This window comes from Talpa europaea, assembly GCF_964194135.1.
Source record: "Talpa europaea genome assembly, chromosome: 11".
NCBI classification, from domain to species: Eukaryota; Metazoa; Chordata; class Mammalia; order Eulipotyphla; family Talpidae; genus Talpa; species Talpa europaea.
This window is the reverse complement of record NC_140078.1, coordinates 32289156-32310114: the sequence shown is the minus strand read 5'-3', so window position 1 is coordinate 32310114 and position 20959 is coordinate 32289156. Positions and strand designations below refer to the sequence as shown.

At 37.9% G+C, this 20959-nt stretch overlaps 1 protein-coding gene across 4 annotated transcripts in view; it reads right to left on the bottom strand.

Moving 5' to 3' along the window:
• MACROD2 (mono-ADP ribosylhydrolase 2) overlaps nucleotides 1-20959 on the bottom strand; it is a gene marked incomplete at both ends in the record, with an annotated part of 1814301 nt that overhangs the window by 59843 nt on the left and 1733499 nt on the right. For all 4 annotated transcript variants that reach the window (XM_084247233.1, XM_084247234.1, XM_084247235.1 and 1 more), the window contains one exon: nucleotides 6669-6746. In XM_084247233.1, coding sequence (XP_084103359.1) covers nucleotides 6669-6746 — 78 coding nt within the window. The remainder of the gene's footprint in view (nucleotides 1-6668; nucleotides 6747-20959) is intronic.

Here is a 20959-nt window from a genome sequence, read left to right as displayed (position 1 = left end):
TTTCATTGTAGACAAAACAACCTTATGTTGAAGATGCCATCTAGGACTTTCATAGCTAGAGAGGAGAAGTTGATGCCTGAATTCAAAGCTACAAATAACAGGATGACTCTCCTGTCAAGGCCAAATGCAGTTGGGGATTTTAAGTTGAAGCTAATGCTCATTTACCATTCCAAAAATCCTAGGATCCTTAAGATTTATGCTAAATCTACTCTTCCTATGGTTTATACTTGAACTGCAAAGTCTAAGTGACAGCTCATCTGTTCAATGAATATTTTAAACCTAATATTGAGACCTACTACTAAGGAAAAAATTACTCTTTTCAATATATCACTGCTCATTGACAATGCATCTGGTTCCCCAAGAGCTCTTATGGAAAGGTACAGAAAATTAAAGTTGTTTTTTGGCCTGCTAATACAACATCTAAGCTGCATCCCATGGTTCAAGGAGTCATTTTGACTTCCAAGTATATTTTTTAAGAAATACATTTCAAAATGCTGTAGTTGTCAAAGCAGTGATTTTCTGATGGATCTGTGGAAAGTCAAATGGCAACCATATGGAAAGAATTCGCTATTCTAAGTATCATAGTGAACATTTTTAATTCATGGGAAGAAGTCAAAATATCAACATTAGCAGAGTTTGATTAATTGATTCTAAGACTCACAGGTTGTCTTGAGGGGTGCAATTCTTCAGAAGAGGATGTAATTAAAGATATAGTGGAAGTATCACTCCTAGGGATCTACCCAAAGGACACAAAAACACTGATTCAAAAGAACACCTGTATCCCTATATTTATTGCAGCACTATTTACAATAGGTAAAACCTGGAAACAACCCAAATGTCCAAAAATAGATGACTGGAACAAGAAGATGTGGTATATATACGCAATGGAATATTATTCAGCAATCAAAAAGATAAACTCATGCCATTTGCAGTGACATGGATGGAGCTAGAAGAAATTATGCTCAGTGAAATAAGTCAGCAGGAAAAAGAAAAATAATGGATGGTTTCTCTTACAGCAGGAATATATGAGAACCAAATAAGATATCAGTGTAAAAAATAATAGTACAAAACACAACAAAGCAAAAACAGAGACAAAAACACAACAAATTATAAATCAGAGACATCCTGCAGGGGAGGAGGAGGGAGAGGGAAGGGAGGGAGGGAGGAGCACAGGGGACTGAGGTGATGGTGCACGGGTGCATTGGGGAAGGAAACTATGGGGACTACACCTGAGGGGGTGGGGGAAGCAAATATTGTTTAAAAATGAACAATGATGTAAAATTAAACATTAAAAAAAGATTCCTACTACAAAAAAAGATACAGAAATAGAGAACTAAAATTTAAGTGGAGGCTGAATCTAAGAATGAATTGCGATCACATGATAAAATTTTGAGGATGGGGGATTGGTTCTTATTAATGAAGAAACAATTTATTTCTTGAGATGGAATCTACTCCTGATGAAGATGCTATGAATAGAATGGAATTGACAAAGAAGGGTTTAGAATTTTACGTAAACTTAGTAGATAAAGCAGTGGCAGTGGTTTGAAAGGATTGGACTCCACTTTTGAAATAATTTCTAGTGCGTGCAAAATGCTATCAAACAGAATCACATGCTACCAAGAAATTTTACAGGAAAGGAAAAGTCAATGTGTCAAACTTAATTATCTTATTTTAAGAAATTGCCACAGCTGCCTCAGCCTTCAGCAAACACCACCTTGACCAGTCAGCATCTATCATCATGGAAGCAAAACTCTCCTTCCAGGAAAAAGACTACAATTCACTGAAGGTTCAACTGATGGTTAGCATTTTTTTACAGGAACATTTTTAAAGTATTAAAATATTTTTTTAGATATAATCATATTGTAGACTAAATTGACTGTAGTGTTATGTAAATATATATTTATAGCACTGGGAAACCAAACCAAACCAAACCAAACCAAACCAAAAAACGGCATGCTTCACATTACTGTGATAGTAACTTTGCAGTGGTTTGGAACTGAACCCACAATGACTAAGGCGTAGCTGTATATTCCTAAACTAAGTATCTAGCACAGAAATACCTCCTCCTCGAGTCACCAAATTTAATCACTGCTTACTGTGATAATATTCATTACCTACATTTTCTTATATTACCTCATGTCTTTGTAAATATTGGTTATTTCCCCTGCTTTTTAAAATTGATATAAATGAAGTCATATATATGTACATATACATTTAGATGCATATATATACACATATCTGATTTTGTACTTTTAGTTTTATGTTATGCTTGTGAGATTAATCCTGGTTTTAGCCTATAATTATAGTTTCCAAGGAGATTTTGCTCACATACCTTTGTTCTTTTGTATGTAATTTAACCTTTTTATTTTTGGGATTTTTCTCTTCATTGCTGATGTTGATTATGATTGCTTAAGTATAATTTTGTTCATATTTCCTGTGCTTGAGGCTATAGAAGAACTTCTTAGATATGTAAGTTCATAGTTTTCACATATATCTAAAAACTGTCAGTCATTTTTACTTCAAATATTCTTTCTGTATCCTCCCCTCATATCCACCTTAAGAGATTCCAGCTCATGAATATTGCAGTTGGGATCAACCTTGAAGTTGTCCCATATTGCACTGATGTGCTTTTCATTTTCTTCAGTCATTTATTCTGTTTCCACTTGGGTTCTTCCTAATGCTATAGTTCCAAATTCTCTAATCTTTCTTCCACATTGTCTAATCTACTATCATTCTCATCACCTGTAATTTTCATCTCAGGCATTCTATTTTCTCACCTTTACAGCATCAATTAGGACCTGAGATTTTACCATTTTTGTGGTTTTTTTAAAAAAAGATTTATTTATTTGTTTGTTTGTTTGTTTGTTTAATTTATACGAGCACTGGATGCTGTCAGAAGCATGGCAGGGTGAGAGAATCCACCAGAGCCAGAGCGGGGAACAGAGCAGGCAGACTGATGAAATATACTGCTGAGGGGAGCAGTGGGCGTGGCAGGAGAGGTCTGTGCACCATGTGGGACCCTCGCCTGTGGCCGGGGATCGAACTGGCACTGCAGAGGCTGCAGGCAGCTTTGTAGCCCAGCGCTCAACCACTGCTGCACTGAGCAGGCCAGATTTTTCCATTTTTGAAAAGTAGCAAGTCAGTTAGCAACAGTTCCATGGATGCTGACAGAAGGCAGTACTCTCTTGGCTTAGAGTTGAGAACAGTGCAACAAATGGCAGTAGCCACAGTAACCATGCCTGTTCTCCAAGCCCCAGTTTTCACAAGGTGATCAGATCATACCTGCATACTCACTGGGTTGCATTACAGAGGAGGACTCTTGAGCTTAGGGAATTCAAATCTTTTATGATTTACATTAAGCATGCCTGCTCTTCCATCTGGAGGGAGGGTCTATTCCTATCTTCAATGCTGTAAGTGAGCCTGCTTTTAATTTCAGAGGGAGAGATGGTCTGTTTTCTCAAGATTGTTCACTATACAAAAACCCTCAAAAAGATTGGTCAAAACAAAGGCATCCATGACCTATGCTCATAAAACATACAGAAACACAAGACATACACATATAGTCTTTAGGACTTTTATGTATGTTTTCATGTCATCTACAAATAATGATGATTTGACTTCTTTTCTAATCTGAATTCCTTTTATTCATTTTTTAAAAGATTTATTTATTTATGGATACAAGAACTGAGGTACAGGCCAGAGGTGTGTGTGTGGGGGGGTGAGAGGATCACCAGAGACAGAGTGGGGAACAGAACAGGCAGACTGACTGAAATACACTGCTGAAGGGAGCAGTGGGCGAGTGAGGAGAGGTGAGCTATGCCATGTGGGTAGCTCCCTGGCCAGCCGGGAATCAAACCCATGCTGCAGAGGCTGCGGACAGCTCCACAGCACTGTGCTCAGCCTGCTGTGCCACCAGGGAGGCCCCTTAGTTCTCTTTTAAATGCAATTGCTCCAACACATATGCAGTCCTCTGTGTCTTGACTATTATTGTGGTGCTGTTGGGGTGTTATAGATATGGTGGTTGGGGGAGGGAAAAAGAGGAAAGGGAGAAACAGGGGAGAGAGGTGTAGTTGTTGATAGGCAACAGTCACTAAGACTAGGGTATCTACTGCAGTTGTTTAAAAGGTAATGGTTGCTCTAAGTCCTAATCTTTATTCTTGAAACATGCATTTTCTCTGAGTTTAGACTTCTTGGTTGAAAGCTATTCTGTTGTATTGTCTTTTTATTTCCATTACTACTGAAATGTCAGCTACCAGTCTAATTGTTTGAAGATTATTTTTTAGAAGTTGTTTATCCCTGGCTTTCAACAGTTTCACTATCAGATTTAACTTGATTGGATTTTAAAGAATTTTTGGAACATGTGGTCTAATAGCCTCTATCATTGTAAGAAATTTCCTTGTATTTCTTCAAATAGTACTTCCACCTTATTGTCTTTCTCCTCTCTATCTGAGATTGCAATTATATATGTGGTAGACATTGTTGTTTTGGATGCTATATCGCTCCCTTTTTCTGTGTGTCATTCATTTTCTCTCTACTGTTTTTGTATTTTCTGTATTTTGACATAACTTCTAGCTCAATAATACTTATCTTTGTTGAATATGTTGTTAACCTATAAATCAATTCATAGAAATTTTTCATTTCATTTTTGGCATCTTTTACTTCTAGAATTCTTTTCTAATCCTCAGCTATATTTACAATCTCTCATTTATTCCTTAGATATAGTCAGCATAGTGATTGTATGCTTTGTGTTTATATCTCTAACATTTTCAGGCCAAATGAACTTCATTTGTTTTGCATGTTATCTCATTTCCTCATTTTTTTTTCCATTACTTTTTTTATAAGTGCTGGGCATTCTGTTAACACATTTCTAATGTAAATGGTTTAAAACCTGCAACACTCTTTCTATCTTGTAAATATTTTACATTAGTTTTTCTCAGGTGCTGGGGGAATTAGTTCTCTGGTTGGTCTTAATTTAATTTGGGAATGATTAAGGTTGGGCCTCCCCGGTGGCACAGCGGTTGAGCGCTGGGTAGTGAAGCTGCCCGCAGCCTCTACAGCGCCGGTTCGATCCCCAGCTGCTCCCCGGCCACCGGAGGAGGGTCCCGCATGGCGCACAGACCTCTCCTGCCGCCTACTGCTCCCCTCAGCAGTGTACTTTGGTCCTTCTGCCTGCTCTGCTCCCTGCTCTGGCTCTGGTGAATTCTCTCACCCTCCTGCGCTTCTATCTGTACCCAGTGCATGTATAAACAAACAAAATAAAACAAAATAAATAAATAATGCATGCCTCTTAAAAAAATAATAAATAAAATAAAATGATTAAGGTTTAGCCACAGTCTTTCAGAAAGTTACACTACTGCTGTCTCATTCCACTGCTAGGGTACAGGCCTTTGGGGTTTCAACACAAAACAGAGTTTACCAGCATCTCTTGCCTTTTTCAGCAATAGGACTGCAGATACCTTTTACAGAATAAGCAAATGTCCTAAAGTGAAAACACTTCCAAATATTGGGATAATATCTCTGATTATTTATTTCCCCCAGAACCTAACCTGACAGCTTTTCACTAAGTTGTTAGCACTTTGATATCTCTCAACAGACTATAAAATATTTGTCCAAGTTGTCTAGCTGTCTTCAAAGTAATGTTGTAAATTATTTAGAACTTCATCATCGAGAAAGGAAGAGCCTCGTTTCCTTTCTCATTTTAAAAAATGTACTATAATTTTCAAAGATAAAAGAAAACATTTATGATAACTTTAAACTATTTTTGAAACAATTATTTCAACATTTGTATGCATTTAGTCAGTTTATTACCACATAGTCCTTTCCTACTGTGCCTTTCTCAATCTTGAATTTCCCCTTCCTATCTATATTTATTGTTTTACACAAGCTTTCTATTTATTCTGAAAGGATACTTGAGTGGCATATTTCCTTAATTTTAGTATTCCTGAGAAAATATTACTCCTGAATTCATGTATGAATAATAACTCCACTAAATGTAGAAACTATGTCCTCTAGAGCTCTGGATTTATTACTTTGTTTTCTCCTGGTATTTAGAGTTGTAGAAGAAGGCTAAGGCTAATCTGATTTTGGTAATTTTGCTAGTAACCCGACTTTGACTTTCTTACAGGCTTTAAAACACTTCCATTATTATTGTTCCTCAGAAATTCTATGAGGCTTTGTGGATTTCTATTCTCATTTGAGTTTTCATTATCTTTGCCTGTAAATATAATGTGCAGTGTGATGTTTTAGATGGAGGGACAATTTACATAAGGATTTTTTTCTAAGGATTACTTCATTTCTATTTGTTCTATTCTCTTTTCATGGCATTCTAAGAATAGGTAGATTTAATCTCCTGGATCTAGTCTCTGTATGTCTCATGCTTATTTTCACTGCTATCATACCTTCATTTCAGTATTTACAAGTCCAATGCCTATAAGGTTCAGGTAGGTAACAAAAGTACGTGAAGCAGGTTGGTACAAAAATAACAAATAATTAATTGTGGAGAGCACATGTCCCTTTAAAACATGACAACTACCAATCAGATGGTATTTAGCTCTACTGAAATATTATCAGATTCTACTTTTTCCAAGAAAAAATAAAATGCATTTTCTTAAATGTAATATTCTTCAACAAAAAATAATAAAAGTCTGAAAAAGAAACAGACAACTTACCATTGGAATGATCTTGGTCACATACAGAATGATCTGTTACTTCATTGTCTTTTGTAATATCATCAGCCTCTGGAGAATCTGACAAAAAACAAAGCCTGTAGTCAGCCTTTTGAACTGGGAAATAAAACAGCTTTCATGATAGGTCTATGTTTGGGGGAAGGAATTCATTATGTACTTAAAATAGCATTAAAAGAAGCAAACATGTTTATCAATAAACAAACACCTCTCCAATTACTGCAAAAGGTGTCTGCACAAAGTTTACAGAGATTTGGCTTAGAATGGTTAGGATATCTTTTTGCAACAAAGAAAGAAAATATTAAGCAGGCTTTGTGTCTCACTGCAAGTTTTAAGAGAACTGTGCAAAAGGATATGAAAGAAAGACAAAATAGAGAAGATTAAAGGAATATCTAATTTTAACATTCTTAATGCTTCCATTACTGTAGTTGTTCAGATATGGGGGATTGAATCCTTGAAAAAGTCAGATGTAGAACTTTGCAAACCAGAGGTAATTAAGTTCATCTTCCTCAGGAAATCTACAAGTAAAGCAATAGCAAAAGGGAATGCAATTTTACTCCTTCATATAACACATTTAAAGGTGGAATCAGCATACCTTGATCTTTTTTTTTTTTAAATACGATATATGCTTTGCAAGAAGTAACATGGCTAAAACAATTCCAGTGACAATGAACTCTTGTAAAGCTAGCTGAATTGAATGTTTTTATCCTCTATGAAAACTCACTAAAGACTATTGGAAAGATCAAGTAAGTAGGTAAGTAAAAAGAAAAAATGGGTCTTACTCATTCCACAAATACTTGTTATGCCAGATACTGTTCTTGGTGCTGGGAAGTCAATAGTAAACCAAATGCTAAATTTCTTGCCCTCATAGAGGTTACAATCCAGTAGATACTTTTCATTCTACTAAAAGGGTGACAATCCAAAGATACCTAAAGCCAAGAACTGACCTTGTAGCCATGCAGCAAGGTACACATGGACTCTCTGCTGAATTGAATTTTAAGTCCCTACCAGCTGAATCGGATAGAGTTTAAAGTAAATCTTTGTTTCCCTCTCTAATCTGGGTGATAATTTTAAACAATATGGTTTGGAAAATTACAAGAAAGTTTGTTTCTGGAACCTGCCATCAGCAACATTTGATGGACAAGTAAGAAACCTGGGTAGTTAACATATGATTCAAATTTAATAACCAGTGAAGCAAGTATAAACCAAAAGTGTATGGTTTTAATTAACTGCAAATAATTACCCCAAGGCAAATGTTTAATTATCTGCACAGCTTCTTATTTCTTTCTGAGACTGACAATAAGTTTAGGAACCCAAATTTGGAAGCAAAACTGAGCATAGACACATTTCTAAACTGTTATCACACTCAAGTCAAATTGTTTTGAACCAACTTCCTTGAAAATATGTCTTTTTTATTTTGGATACAGCATGTGGGTTAAAAAATCTTTTTTCCAGGGCCTCCCCGGTGGCACAGCGGTTGAGCGCTGGGCTGCCAATCTGCCCGCAGCCTCTGCAGTGCGGTTCGATCCTCGGCCTCCAGGTGAGGGACCCACATGGCTCGCAGACCTCTCCTGCCACCCACTGCTCCCCTCAGCAGTGTACCTCGGTCCTTCTGCCTGCTCTGTTCCCCACTCTGACTCTAGTGAATTCTCTCACCCTCCCTTGCTTCTGACTGTACCGAGTGCTTGTATAAATAAATAAATCTTTTAAAAAAATCTTTTTTCCATATTAACAGTTAAAATGAGCAATGACTGAAAAGATACTATTAGTACCAAGCTAAATTTTAATTTTGAAAGTGTTTTCCTTTTATCTGTTTGTAGACTATCATATCATTCACTATATAGTTTTATGAAACACACATTTCCTTTACCATTAATATTTTAACATCCAAGGTTTACATGTAGTTGGAATTCATTCATTTGCATTTAATATTTCATTATGCTTTCTAACTTACTGTAGTGCAGGCAGGCAGTAGGGCAGAGCAGGCAACGGAGAGTCCCAGAGCCTCAGTGGCTTTTTCAGGTTTTTATGGTTTTTCTATACCATTTGTAGTGGTGCAGGGCAGGCAGGGGGTTCGGGGGGGGGGGTGTAGGAGGCTGGTAGGCCTCCTAGCTCCCAGCAAACCTTCACTCTCTCTGGGCTTGCACTGAGTAGTCTCTGGGCTGCTCTCAGCCGCTCTCCACCACACTACACCGCACGGTCCTCTGCGACGCTGCCCTTATAGGCTCAGTCTCTTGGCTCAGGTGGGCCCTATTATGCACATCCACGCTATTCTCCAGGTGTCCCCCATCAGGCATGCGTATTCCAAGCCCATGCTCCCAAATGCCTCCTGCATTCAAGGCTGCAGATGATAGCCACAGACATCAAAGGCACAAAAGCCAGAGCAATCTTCATTGACCCTACATTTGCATGAACATTATGTTTCATGCAGTAAATATGACATAAGAAAGTCTTTTAATCTGTGACTTCACTGATTTACAATGTTATGGTCCAATGGATCGCATAAGATGAGTGAAAGTATTTGAAAATTTAATCAGTGATTTGTATTTGCTTTGACACCAAAATCTGTGTTTCAGAAAATAATTGACCCTTTAATTTCAATTTCTCTGTGGACTTGCTTTAACATTGTTAAAGCACCTTATGTTTTATGTGCTGTAACCTATTTAATGAATTTCAGTAAATCACAGACACCATCATCAATTGTTATTTGTACCATTTTGTGTAGGACAAGAAAATAATGCTACCAAATAATCTATAACATATTACCAAGTCAATGAATGTGTTCTGATTTTAGGAATAAAATATATGGATACTAGGCATTCTTGAAATATATTTGAATATATTATGTGTACACAGATAGCACATTGTAGGGTAAGTAAAGTATCAGGCTTTTTGGCTCTCCCTCCATTGGGGTTGATGATGGATCCCTGCGGTCCTAAATGCATGCCTGATGGCGTGCACCTGGAGTGGGATGTGGGCATGTGTGGTGGGTACACCTGGGCTGAGATGGGGCTTATAGGGGTGGCATTGCGGAGCAGAACCAGCAGAAGGGAACAAGCGAGGAACCAGGAAGAGAACCAGCAGAGAAACAGAAGCCACGAGAAAACAGTAGAGAGCCCAGAAAGAGTAAAAACTTGCTGGGGGCTGGGAGGCCTGCCAGCCTCCAGTCCCCCCACACCCCTGCCTGTCATGTATCTGGAAATGTGACAATAAAAGCCTGAAAAAGCCACCAAGGCCTCCAGGATTCTCCTTTACCCATCTGCTCCAATCATAGAGATCCTGCTCTATGCCATCCTGCCATGACACACGTCTTTATGTGATGAAAATTATTTCCTATCAACACGACCTATCACCAAACCCACAAGTACATTTAGTCTTGCATGTGCCCCTCTTCTCTAGAAATGGTTCCACCTCTGAATACAGAAATAAAACAGGATAAAAAGTATAAATTCATGACAGCCTCCACATATAACAAGTCTCGGGAACTTTAAACAGGACTGGAATTTGATCCTCAATGTTTTAAATCACAGATTCTATTACATTATTCTTGGTTATGAGTTTGAAAGGACAATGGAGATTTTCTGCTTAAGAGGTGATATAAGCTGTGCTGCATATATATGTGCATGTGTGTTTATCTATTTGTATGTACATATATAAATATGTACATACATATATGTGTATATGTGTATATACACATGAATGTGTACATATAATTACTTTTCACAATAAGGGAGAAAATAAATCAAGTATAAATGGTCACTAAAGGAACTTACTATTTATATGTAGGTTCTATAAACTTCCATGAAAAATTTAGTTGTGTATACTAAATTTTGCACTCCCTTGGATTCAAATTTCATTTCATTCCAAAAATTATCACTTGGTAATGTTCAAAAATGTAAAAGTTATCACCTAATTCTGAGATTCAGTCAATGTTATTTTAGTAGCAGAGAAGTGGAATTAAATTTATATGTAGATTCTGACTTTCAAAATCTTTAAGGTTAATGTCCTATTAGAGAATACTTTTCAAATGCAAATATTAAATCAAATATTCAAGCCAAAGGCCTAAGAGAGATTATTTTTTAAGATTAACAAGAATAAAAAAGAAATTCTTTCATAAATTAAAAAATCTCATTTAGAAAGTTGAAAATGGTTTAAAAGAATATTTAAAATAGATTAAAATGAAACATATAAAACAGAAATTCTAAAAAGGAGGTCTTTTTTAATGTAGTCAATTACACCTATCTATACAGAATAGTTCATGTATATATTTAAGTTGTGATGATGAATGATAAGACTATTCAATTTTTAACAAACATATCTAAATTATAAATCAAAATAAAAGCTATCTCTTTTGAAGATGTCTCCTTAGAACAAAAGTTCTTAACCTAAGGGAACCTCTGAATATATTCTTAAGGATCTATGAACTCTTTTGAAATGAGATGCAAAGTAAGTGCCTATATTCATAAGTTCACCTTTTCTGGGAGGAGATAATTTCCATCATATTCTCCTAGGAACCAATGACCCCAACAAGTTTCAAATAACTGTAGAAATTTATATCCTAATGCCAGTGACACTGCCATTTTACAAGAGATTTTTCAGGACTATTATTGAGGAAATAGCTACAGAACTTGATGCTTACTCCATATATTCATCAATGATGGCAATTCTTGAATTTTAAGATAAACCTGAATTGAGGAAACAGCCAACACATACAGGGATGTGTTTAATAAAAGAGAAGGACAATCCAACTGACAAGAAATCTGCACCAAAATTAGAGGTGACTATGAATTCTAAAACTGAATGGTTGACTAATGGCTGTTGAAGGAGTTTTTAAGTGAGGAGGTGTACAAAATCTTTCTAGTAAGAGAGTTAACCCCTGACTACTATTTAGAGTAGCAGGACGTAATTTTGGTGTTAAAATTTTAATGGATGTGAACAAAACAAATGCTATACACAAACACCTATGAATAAAATATTCTTGCTGTTAGATGCAAACATCCACACATATGTAGCTTAGCCTAATGCAAAAGTTGCACAGCGACACCCTCACCTGACTTTCCTTTGATTCTTTTAAATTGATTTGAATATATGCAATAAATCATTTATCCTAGCCTGCTCATTTAAATTCCTGGTTTATTAGGTGAAGTAATTAGAATCAAGTAGGTTTTCCTCTAAGCAGTGTGCTTATGTAGAGAGCAGGAATGGCCACTGAGCAGGTTTTCTGATCCAGCAGACCGGGTAAAGGAGGAATCAGAGTCCTCAGAGGTTTTTGCAGGTCTTTTAATGGGATTTACCTGGTACACAGCAGGCAAGGGTGCTGGGGGGCCGGGAGGCTGGCAGGCCTCCCAGCCCCCAGCAAGTCCTCACTCTATCTGGGCTTTCCGGTGATCTCTGCTTCTGCTTCTTTGCTTCTCTCTCAGCTTCTCTTTCGGCTTCTTCTGCTGCTGGCGTCCCCGTGATGCCGCCCTTAAAAGTCCAGTCTCTCAGCCCAGGTGTACCCACTTCAGGTGCCTGCCATCAGGCATGCATTCAGGATCACAGGGTTCCCTCATCTATCCAGATGGCAGGAGGGTAGAAAAGCCTGATATCTTTTACCTTACCCTACAGCTTACTACAATAAACTAGAGTTTCCATAACTGATTATAATCTCACTGAACCTTTGCTGAGGCTGTTCCTCTACATAGGAAAACTGGATCCTGTGATATGTTTCCAGAGTATTCAGACGGCGACAGCCTGGTCTGTTGGGTCCCAGGGAAGCTGGACATACAAGGCTGATCTATATTTACCTGGAAAGTAACAGGGTCCACAGGACAGGACATTGCACTGAGCTTCCAGAGGCCCAGCGGAGTTATGGTTGGTCATTTGTCTTCATTACGCTCTCATTAACCCCCATTAAAAGGCAGACGATCATTCCCAGAGTTATCGAATCCAGCAGTTACAAACAGTTTTTGAGACACAGCAAGGAAAACTACCATTGTGTACCACTAATTTTCCTTCATTTAGAAAACACATCCAAATTCCAAACAGAACTTGTGTGAGCCAGCTCACTGGAGCCTACAATGGAGGTGAGACACTCTAGCAGGTTGTTTTTAAAGATTCATGCAATGAAGAGAATCATCATAATGGAATGGACAGTCGCTTCAATTGTGATTGAGATCTACAACTTCATAATCCTAGGAAAACACATTCTCCTTACAAAAATCTCACTTTCTGCACCTGGAAACTAGGGATGTTGAGTCAGATAATCTAACATACTTCACTTTGTTAATCTGTTGACTCATTCAAATTATCTCTGCTCCAGATCATACTTCTCTGTAAACGTCCACATTTCCCACTCATCATCTGCCTATCTGAGTTGGACTGCTGTAACTCTGAGATTTTGACTGTCTATTTATAAAATAAAGGTTAATGGCGGGGGAAATAGCGCCCGGTGACATCGGTGACACACTGGCCATTTTTAACTCCAACTCAAAGAAGAGTCATCACAATGCAAAACACAACAGCTGGATATGAAGCTTGGCTGGACCATGATGGTAAAAGAAATGCTTAATTACCCTTTCCATCAAGTTAATTTTTCCCCTTTGGCTATGTAAACAAAGGCAAATCTGCTTTTCAGTTGTCTGTGACTTGCTATCCTTGACCTACATCCTCTGTTTCCTTCTGATTTGCCTCCTTCTCCCTTGCTAAGCCACACACAGCAGACTCTTACAAAAACATCTGACCAGGCATGTAAAGTAACTATGGTTCTAAATGTAAACTGACTTGCAATACCATTAAAAAGTTCATCTATAAATCAGGGAGAAGACAAGCATTTTATTTACACTTTGCTTTAATTTGCTTTGTGACTGTAATACCGAGAGGCCCTTCTACTTGGGAGAAATGATGAAGGCTTTATTGGCCCTCCACGTCTGAACAGGGTCATAGTCAAGCATCTGTGTGCTACTTTTCAGTTATTTTATTTCTTGGAGAAGATGCAGTAGGCAGAGACTCTTTGCAGATTCATAAATACATGTGGGCTCAGGTGTTTTTTTGCTAGACATTTGGAGAATATAGCTGATGTGTCAGCACCTCATGCTGCTGAGATTCAGGAATTTACTACAGTCTTTAAGGACTGATTCATAACCCACCCTGTTGGAGCAGAAGTCTTCTCTGCCAAATAATATAAAGGGTGATGCTTGGAGGCTATGCAGGCATTTGGGTCCTATATGGGAATTACTCATTTCATGTGTGTAACTATTTCATGAACACCTATTTGTTCCTCACATCAAGAAGGAGGCACAATCTCATCTGATTGAAAAGGAATACACTTACTTTTAGCAGTTTATTTCAACTTTTCCTATGCTATTGATATACTCTATACTCTTGATGACTGCAGAGTGACTCGTATGTGGATCTACCAGAAGCTCTCTTGCTCTTGCCTCCATTATTAGATATTCAAATTGTATCCAATTTTGGGTCATTCTAAACAATCCCATGCTATTGTTGTATTGGGTATCCAAGGCTGGTTTCATTCCACTTTTCTTTTACTTCTTCTCAGATCATTTCTATCTTTGAGGTCTTGAGAGGATAGATCTCTTTAGAATGAGATGCTCTAGAATAGAGCTATGTCAGCATTGTTCCAGCAGATCTTCTGGTAGAAAGTGCCACTCCCATATATCATTGGACGACCCTGAGATTGCAGATGATGGTTGCAGAAGATGAACTGTTTTCTGAGACTCTGACCGAGGGTGTTTTTGCCCCAAATGGACCAGAAGTACCTAAGAGTTAATGCCCAATTCCTGGCTCCAGAATGATTCAGGAGACAAAACCCCTTTCCTCATCTCTAAGGGAGACAATTCTGAATGTGTGAATACATATCTTAGAAGAATGAGGCCCCAGTTTCCTGCAGTAGAAACCTTCTTTAAAATACCCTCTACTGACTATTTTCTGTTCCATGCTCCATTTCTTGTGACTCAATGATGCTTCCTGGGACCACCTCACAATAAGCCATATGTTACCCACATTCTTAACTCAAAAGTTTCTTTTGAAGTACACAAAATAAGATAGCCAAGATAACTACTAACCCATATTCTACTACTTAGTAGCAAAATTGTGAATGATCACTCTATTCTCTGGCCTTATATTTTGCTGCTCTCTATGGCCTGTTGCCTTTAAAAGAGGGTGCTGGGCTATTTACAACAGCTAGGACACGGAAACAACCTAACTGTTCAAAAATAGATAACTGGATCAGTTATCCACAATAAAATATACACAATAAAATACTACTCAGCAATCAAAAAAGAAACTCATGCCATTCACAGCAATATGGATGGAGCTGGAAGGGATTATGCTCAGGAAAAATAATTTAGAAGGAAAAAAAAATATTGGATGGTTTCACTTATAGGAGGTATAAAGAGAAACCAAACAAGGAATATGGGAAAAAAGATGACAAAACTAGCAGGCAAACTAAACCAGAGACATACAGAGGGGAGAGGGAGGGATCAAAAAAGGGGAGGGAAGAGCACAAGAGACTATGGTGATTTTTCATGGGTGACTTGGTGCTGGGAATTTTATGGGAACTACAATTGAGGGAAGGAATCAAACATTGTACAAAAATGAACAAGGATACAGCTTTTGTGTGTATATATACATGAATATACACACACTACACACACACACACATATATAATTATAAAAAGAGGATGCTGGGGAGTGTGCCTGCCACCTAACTAGGGTAAGTTAGGATGAAAGGTTTCCATGTTTTGAATCACATAACCCAGCGAGCTTGATCACAGATGTCTTGTGAAGAATGGGCCCTGGTCAGTCACTGATAGGTTAACCACTAAACACTAAGATGGCCTGACATTAAAAAAAACTCCACCTATCAGGAGAGCATTAATGTTCAGTTATGATGAAAGGAATCAATCAGTTCTTTTATCTTCAGAGTGTTTGGTGGCAAAATAGACAAAGAAAATTTCAAAGCATCTATTGGTTTAAGATTTATTGAAAGAGGAGAAACAAAAGCTATGAATGGGGTAGAACAAAGAAATAAAAGGATGTACTTGGAAGCAGTAGAAGGTAGAAAGAGGGAAAGATGGCAGCGAAAATCTTGAATCCTCCTTGGGTGGACAATTGTTACCAAAGTGGTTGAGTTTCTAGAGGAAATGCTGAGCTGCTATTGCTCCTAGATGATTCAGTTCTTGCAGGTGATAAAATGGTTTTTATTTTATCTGTGACTCACTCTTTGATTTTCCTACCACCTGAGAAAATCTTAATGTGTGAAGCTTTTGTATAACTTGAAAGACTTTGACTCACTGACTTTGTGGTTCTTGCAAGTTCATTATCTAATTTTAATGTGTACATATACTTGAAATGTTTCTAAAGTGCTTTTTACAAATATTATTTTAGGAAACTTGGCATCCTTTCATATTCATTTTATAAAACATCTTTTTAGCCATTGCAAATGTCCAGCACCCTTATGCACCATGTTCACAGATTGAAGGATATTGGATCAAAAATCTTAGAGAACATTAAAGGAGGCAAGAGTCTGGTCATGCAGAATAAAACAAGTTCGGTAAATTTCATTTTCAAATATGACCCTGGTGTGGAAAAATATCAGGTGACATCTGGCATTATAGGAAATGGTGTGTATAGAGGCATTTGTATGATGAAGGCAATGTTTTGCTTCATAAACTGAGAAAAATGTGTTAAAACAAAATGCTATACAATGTTATTTTATGAGGGCCTTGGGAAGTATAGGAAGGATTAACTTGAAGGTGTTATTTGTTATTTCTACAAAGACCTTTTTCTAATACACTACTATTTTAGACAAGGGTAAACTATGATTTCTAGAAATCATTAAAAGGGCTCTCATAACATAATGACTGACTACATTAGTCTTCATAAGCTGCTGTAAAAAATACCATGACCTGGGTGGCTCAAGTAACAGAAATGTGTTTTCCTATCATTCTGGAGGTTGGAAGTTCAAGATCAAGGTACTGGCTGATTTGGTGTCTGGTCATGGCCCTCTTTAGCTTACAGAAGGGAACGTTGTTCCCGCACATGACCTTTCTTCTCTTGAGATTCTCTCTCTCTTTCCCTTATTAGTAAAACTATTTTTTTTAAAGATTTATTTATTTATTTATACAAGCACTGGGCACAGTCAGAAGCATGGGAGGGTGAGAGAATTCACCAGAGCTAGAGCGGGGAGCAGAGCAGGCAGAAGGACCGAGGTACACTGCTGAGGGGAGCAGCGGGTGGCACGAGAGGTCTGCGCGCCATGTGGGACCCTTCTGTGGCTGGGGAGCAGCTGGGAATCGAACTGGGGCTGCAGAGGCTGCGGGCAGCTTCACAACCCAGCGCGCAACCGCTGCACCACCGGGGAGGCCCTTATTAGTAAAACTATTAATCCCTTCATGAAGGCCCAGTTCTCATGACCTCATCTAACCATAATTACCTCCCAAAGATCTCATCTCCAGAAACTCTTAGAATGAGAACTAGGGTTTCGATATACAATTTTTGTGTGTGTTTTGCGGGAAACCTTACTGTCCATAATTCTGCACATGCATTTATGGACATGATTCTTTGGATGACTTTTTTTTCCTGCTCTCTTTTTTTAATTAAAATTGCTTTTAAACAATATTTGCTTCCCCCCACCCCCTCAGGTTGAGTCCCCATAGAATTTCCTTCCCCAAGGCACCCGTGCACCATCACCACAGTCTCCTGTGCTTCTCCCTCCCTCCCTCCCTCTGATCCCTCTCCTCCTCCTCCCCTGCAGGATGTCTCTGATTTGTAATTGTCTGTTTTTGTTTTGCTGTGTTTTATACTATTATTATTTTTTTTACACTGATGTCTTATTTTGTTCCCCTATATTCCTGTTATAAGTGAAACCATCCAAGGGCCTCCCCTGGTGGTGCAGCGGTTGAGTCCTGGGCTGCGAAGCTGCCCACAGCCTCTGCAGCACCGGTTTGATTCCCTGCCACTGGCGAGGGTCCCACATAGCGCAACAGACCTCTCCTGCCATGCCTGCTGCTCCCCTCAGCAGTGTATTTCGTCAGCCTGCCTATTCTGTTCCCCACTCTTGCTCTGTTGAATTCTGCCACTCTCCCGCGCTTCTGACTGTACCCAGTGCTTATGTAAATAAATAAATCTCAAAAAAAAAAAACAATAAGTGAAACCATCTGATATCTTCCTTTTTCCTTCTGGCTTACTTCACTGAGCAAACAACCCAAATGCCCAAAAATAGATGACTGGATCCAGAAGATGGGTATATATATATATATATATATATATATATATATATATATATATATGCAATGGAATATTATTCAGCAATCAAAAAAGATAAACTCATGCCATTCACAGCAACATGGACGGAGCTAGAAGGACTTTAGATGACTTTTTAAAATTTTGTATATTAGCTATTCAAGTTGGTATCTCTGCTGCATATTAGACTCAAAGTAGACATGAAATCTTCTATCCCTAAATGGAAGGTTCCCTTTCCCATTCCAATTCTTTGACATCAATTTTCGTTGACCATACAGTGGAAAAGTGAAAGCCTCTTTAACAAAGGGTGTTGGGAAATTGGGACAGCGACATGCAAAAAAATGAAACTGATCATTTCTTAACTCCCATACATAATAATTAAAACTGTGTTAAAGACTCAGACATAAGACTTGGAACCTTAAAATCTTAAAATTAAAACATAGATCTTACATTCCTGGACATCAACTCTAGAGATGTATTTGTAGATCAAGCTCAACAAAAGCTAAGATAAAATAATGGGACTGAATCAAACTAAAATGTTTTGTAGCACAAAAGAAACCACCAAAAAAGATAACTTATAGACTGGGAGAAGATATTTGCACATCACACATCTGACAACAGGTTATTTCCAAAATATATGTCATACAACTCGACAATAACAACCCAAACAAAAAATGGGCAGAAACCTAAGCAGACACTTCTCCAAAGAAGGTAAGTGCCAGGCATATGAAAAAATGTTCAACATCACTTATTACAAAGGAAATGCAAATAAAAACCACAATGAGATATCACTTCATCCCTGTGAGAATATCAAAAAGAATAGGGACAATAAATGTTGGTGAGGATATGGTGGGAAAAAAATCACTTATTCAGTGTTAGTGGAGATGTAATTTGGTGCAGTGCCCATGGAAAATAGTATGGGGATACATTAAAAAAATAAAATGTGGGGCCTCTCCCCAGTGGCGCAGGCGGTTGAGCACAGCGCTGTGAAACTGTACTCAGCCTCTGCAGCACAGGTTCAATTCCTGGCTGGCCAGGGAGTAACCCACATGGCACAGCAGACCTCTCCTGACTTGCCCACTGCTCCCTTCAGCCTGTTCTGTTCCCCACTCTGTCTCTAGTGAATCCTTTCACCCTCTCATGCATCTGGATTGTACCACGGCTCTTGTATAAATAAAATAAATATTTAAAAATGTGGAAATGCCCTATGATCCAGTAATATCAATGCTAGGTATTTATCAATAAAAATTAACACTCTAATATGTTAAAGATTTATCAACTCCTGTGATCATAGCAGCATTTTTCATAATTACCAAGCTGTGGAACCAACATAAGTGCCCAAGGATGGATAACTGGATCAAGAAATTATGGAATATATACAATGGAATATTATTCAGATATTAAAAAAATGAGATAGGGACTTTTGGGACAATTGGATAATGAGGTTTTTATACTAAGTGAAATAAGTCAGAAAGTAAAAGAGATACCATATGTTTTCACTCACTTGTGGAATATAAAGAAAGAAAGCAAACTGGCAAATCACAGAAAAAATTAATTCTTAGGCTGTGAAAAACGTATTGGTTACCAGAGGGAATAATGAGAGAGGGAGGTGGGGATAGAGGAAGAAAAGGATAGGAAATTGACACAGGAGTTTTGGTGGAGGATAAGAGAAGCATATGCACATAAGGAGGTGTGAAAACGTCTCCCCAAAATTACACAGTTACGTAAACAACTGACAAATTAATAACAGTTGGGAAAAAACCTCCTGTCTTTAAACTGCATCAGATTATCACCGTTGGCTATCAGGGAAAAAATAGTGAGAAGGAAATATGGGTTCATATTTAAAATACTTAATAAAATGGCTTTGATATAGGCTAGTTAGAATGCACATATCCCCGGCACAGGAGCCAGGTCCTGGAATCTCACAGGTGTAACTGGGATGGGGGTGTATTGGTGGGATTTCCTTGCAAAGAGGAGAGTGAAGTCACCATTATCCAAATAGCACATAAATATTTCAGTATTTTTAAAATTCTTAAAGTGGTTCAGGGTGTTGTGGCAGAATATTACTTCTATTTATAGTAGAGAACTATACTGAGAAGTTTTAAAAAAAAATACATAGAGTAGTTAGTTTAAGCACCAACAGTCTCCAATGTTCTAATATTGGTGAGAAGAATAAGTTGATTTACTATTACAGACCCACAGAGTCTACACTGTAAGGATTGAATAATGGCCAAACACATAGTTGTGGTCACCTCTTATTTTGTGACCTCCTCTGATAAAGAGCTACTGCCAAAAGACTCACAAAAATTTTACGTTAGTTGTACTGTTGTCTGGAACATCACATTTTATATAGGCAAGCTTCATATGACCTGTCTCTTTGCTGTGTCCACACTGTTCTAAGCTCCCTACTTTATTGGGGAGGAAAACATATATGATCAAGCTGACTGTGTGAGAAGATGAAGCCAATGACCTTGTTACCATCTGGGTATGAGATGTAAGGGAAAGCCAGGGAATTCATCTGTTCCAAAATATCCACCCTGTCCTCTTATCACACCCACAGGAAATTTTCATTTTGAAGGGATGAAAACATGGAAGTGTTTTGGGATTTCAAGATGCAGAGTTCCTTGGAAAGATCCTGGTTGAGACCAGTTTGCTGTAACGACTAAATTAAATGAAGAAAGCTCAACTGAAAGTTGTCAGCCTACATAGGAGGACTCAGGCATCGCCACTTGTCATCATTTGCTCGCAGTCATTTTCATCGAATGCTCCAACAGGAAGTGGCTTGCCCTGACACTTACAAGGATTTGTATTCTTACAAATTACTTGAATTCTTTCTTACATGGAAGGATTCTATTCCACTACCCTTTTATAAGTATGTAAGTGGCCATAAACCACCATATGTCTGAATCCCCCCAGTTGTGATTCCTTTACTACCCCTGAATAACTCATTTGGCTGATAATATACTGGCAATATTTTTTAGAGCAACATGACTTAAAAATCAAATGCTAGAATTGTCTGTTTTTACTTTGTT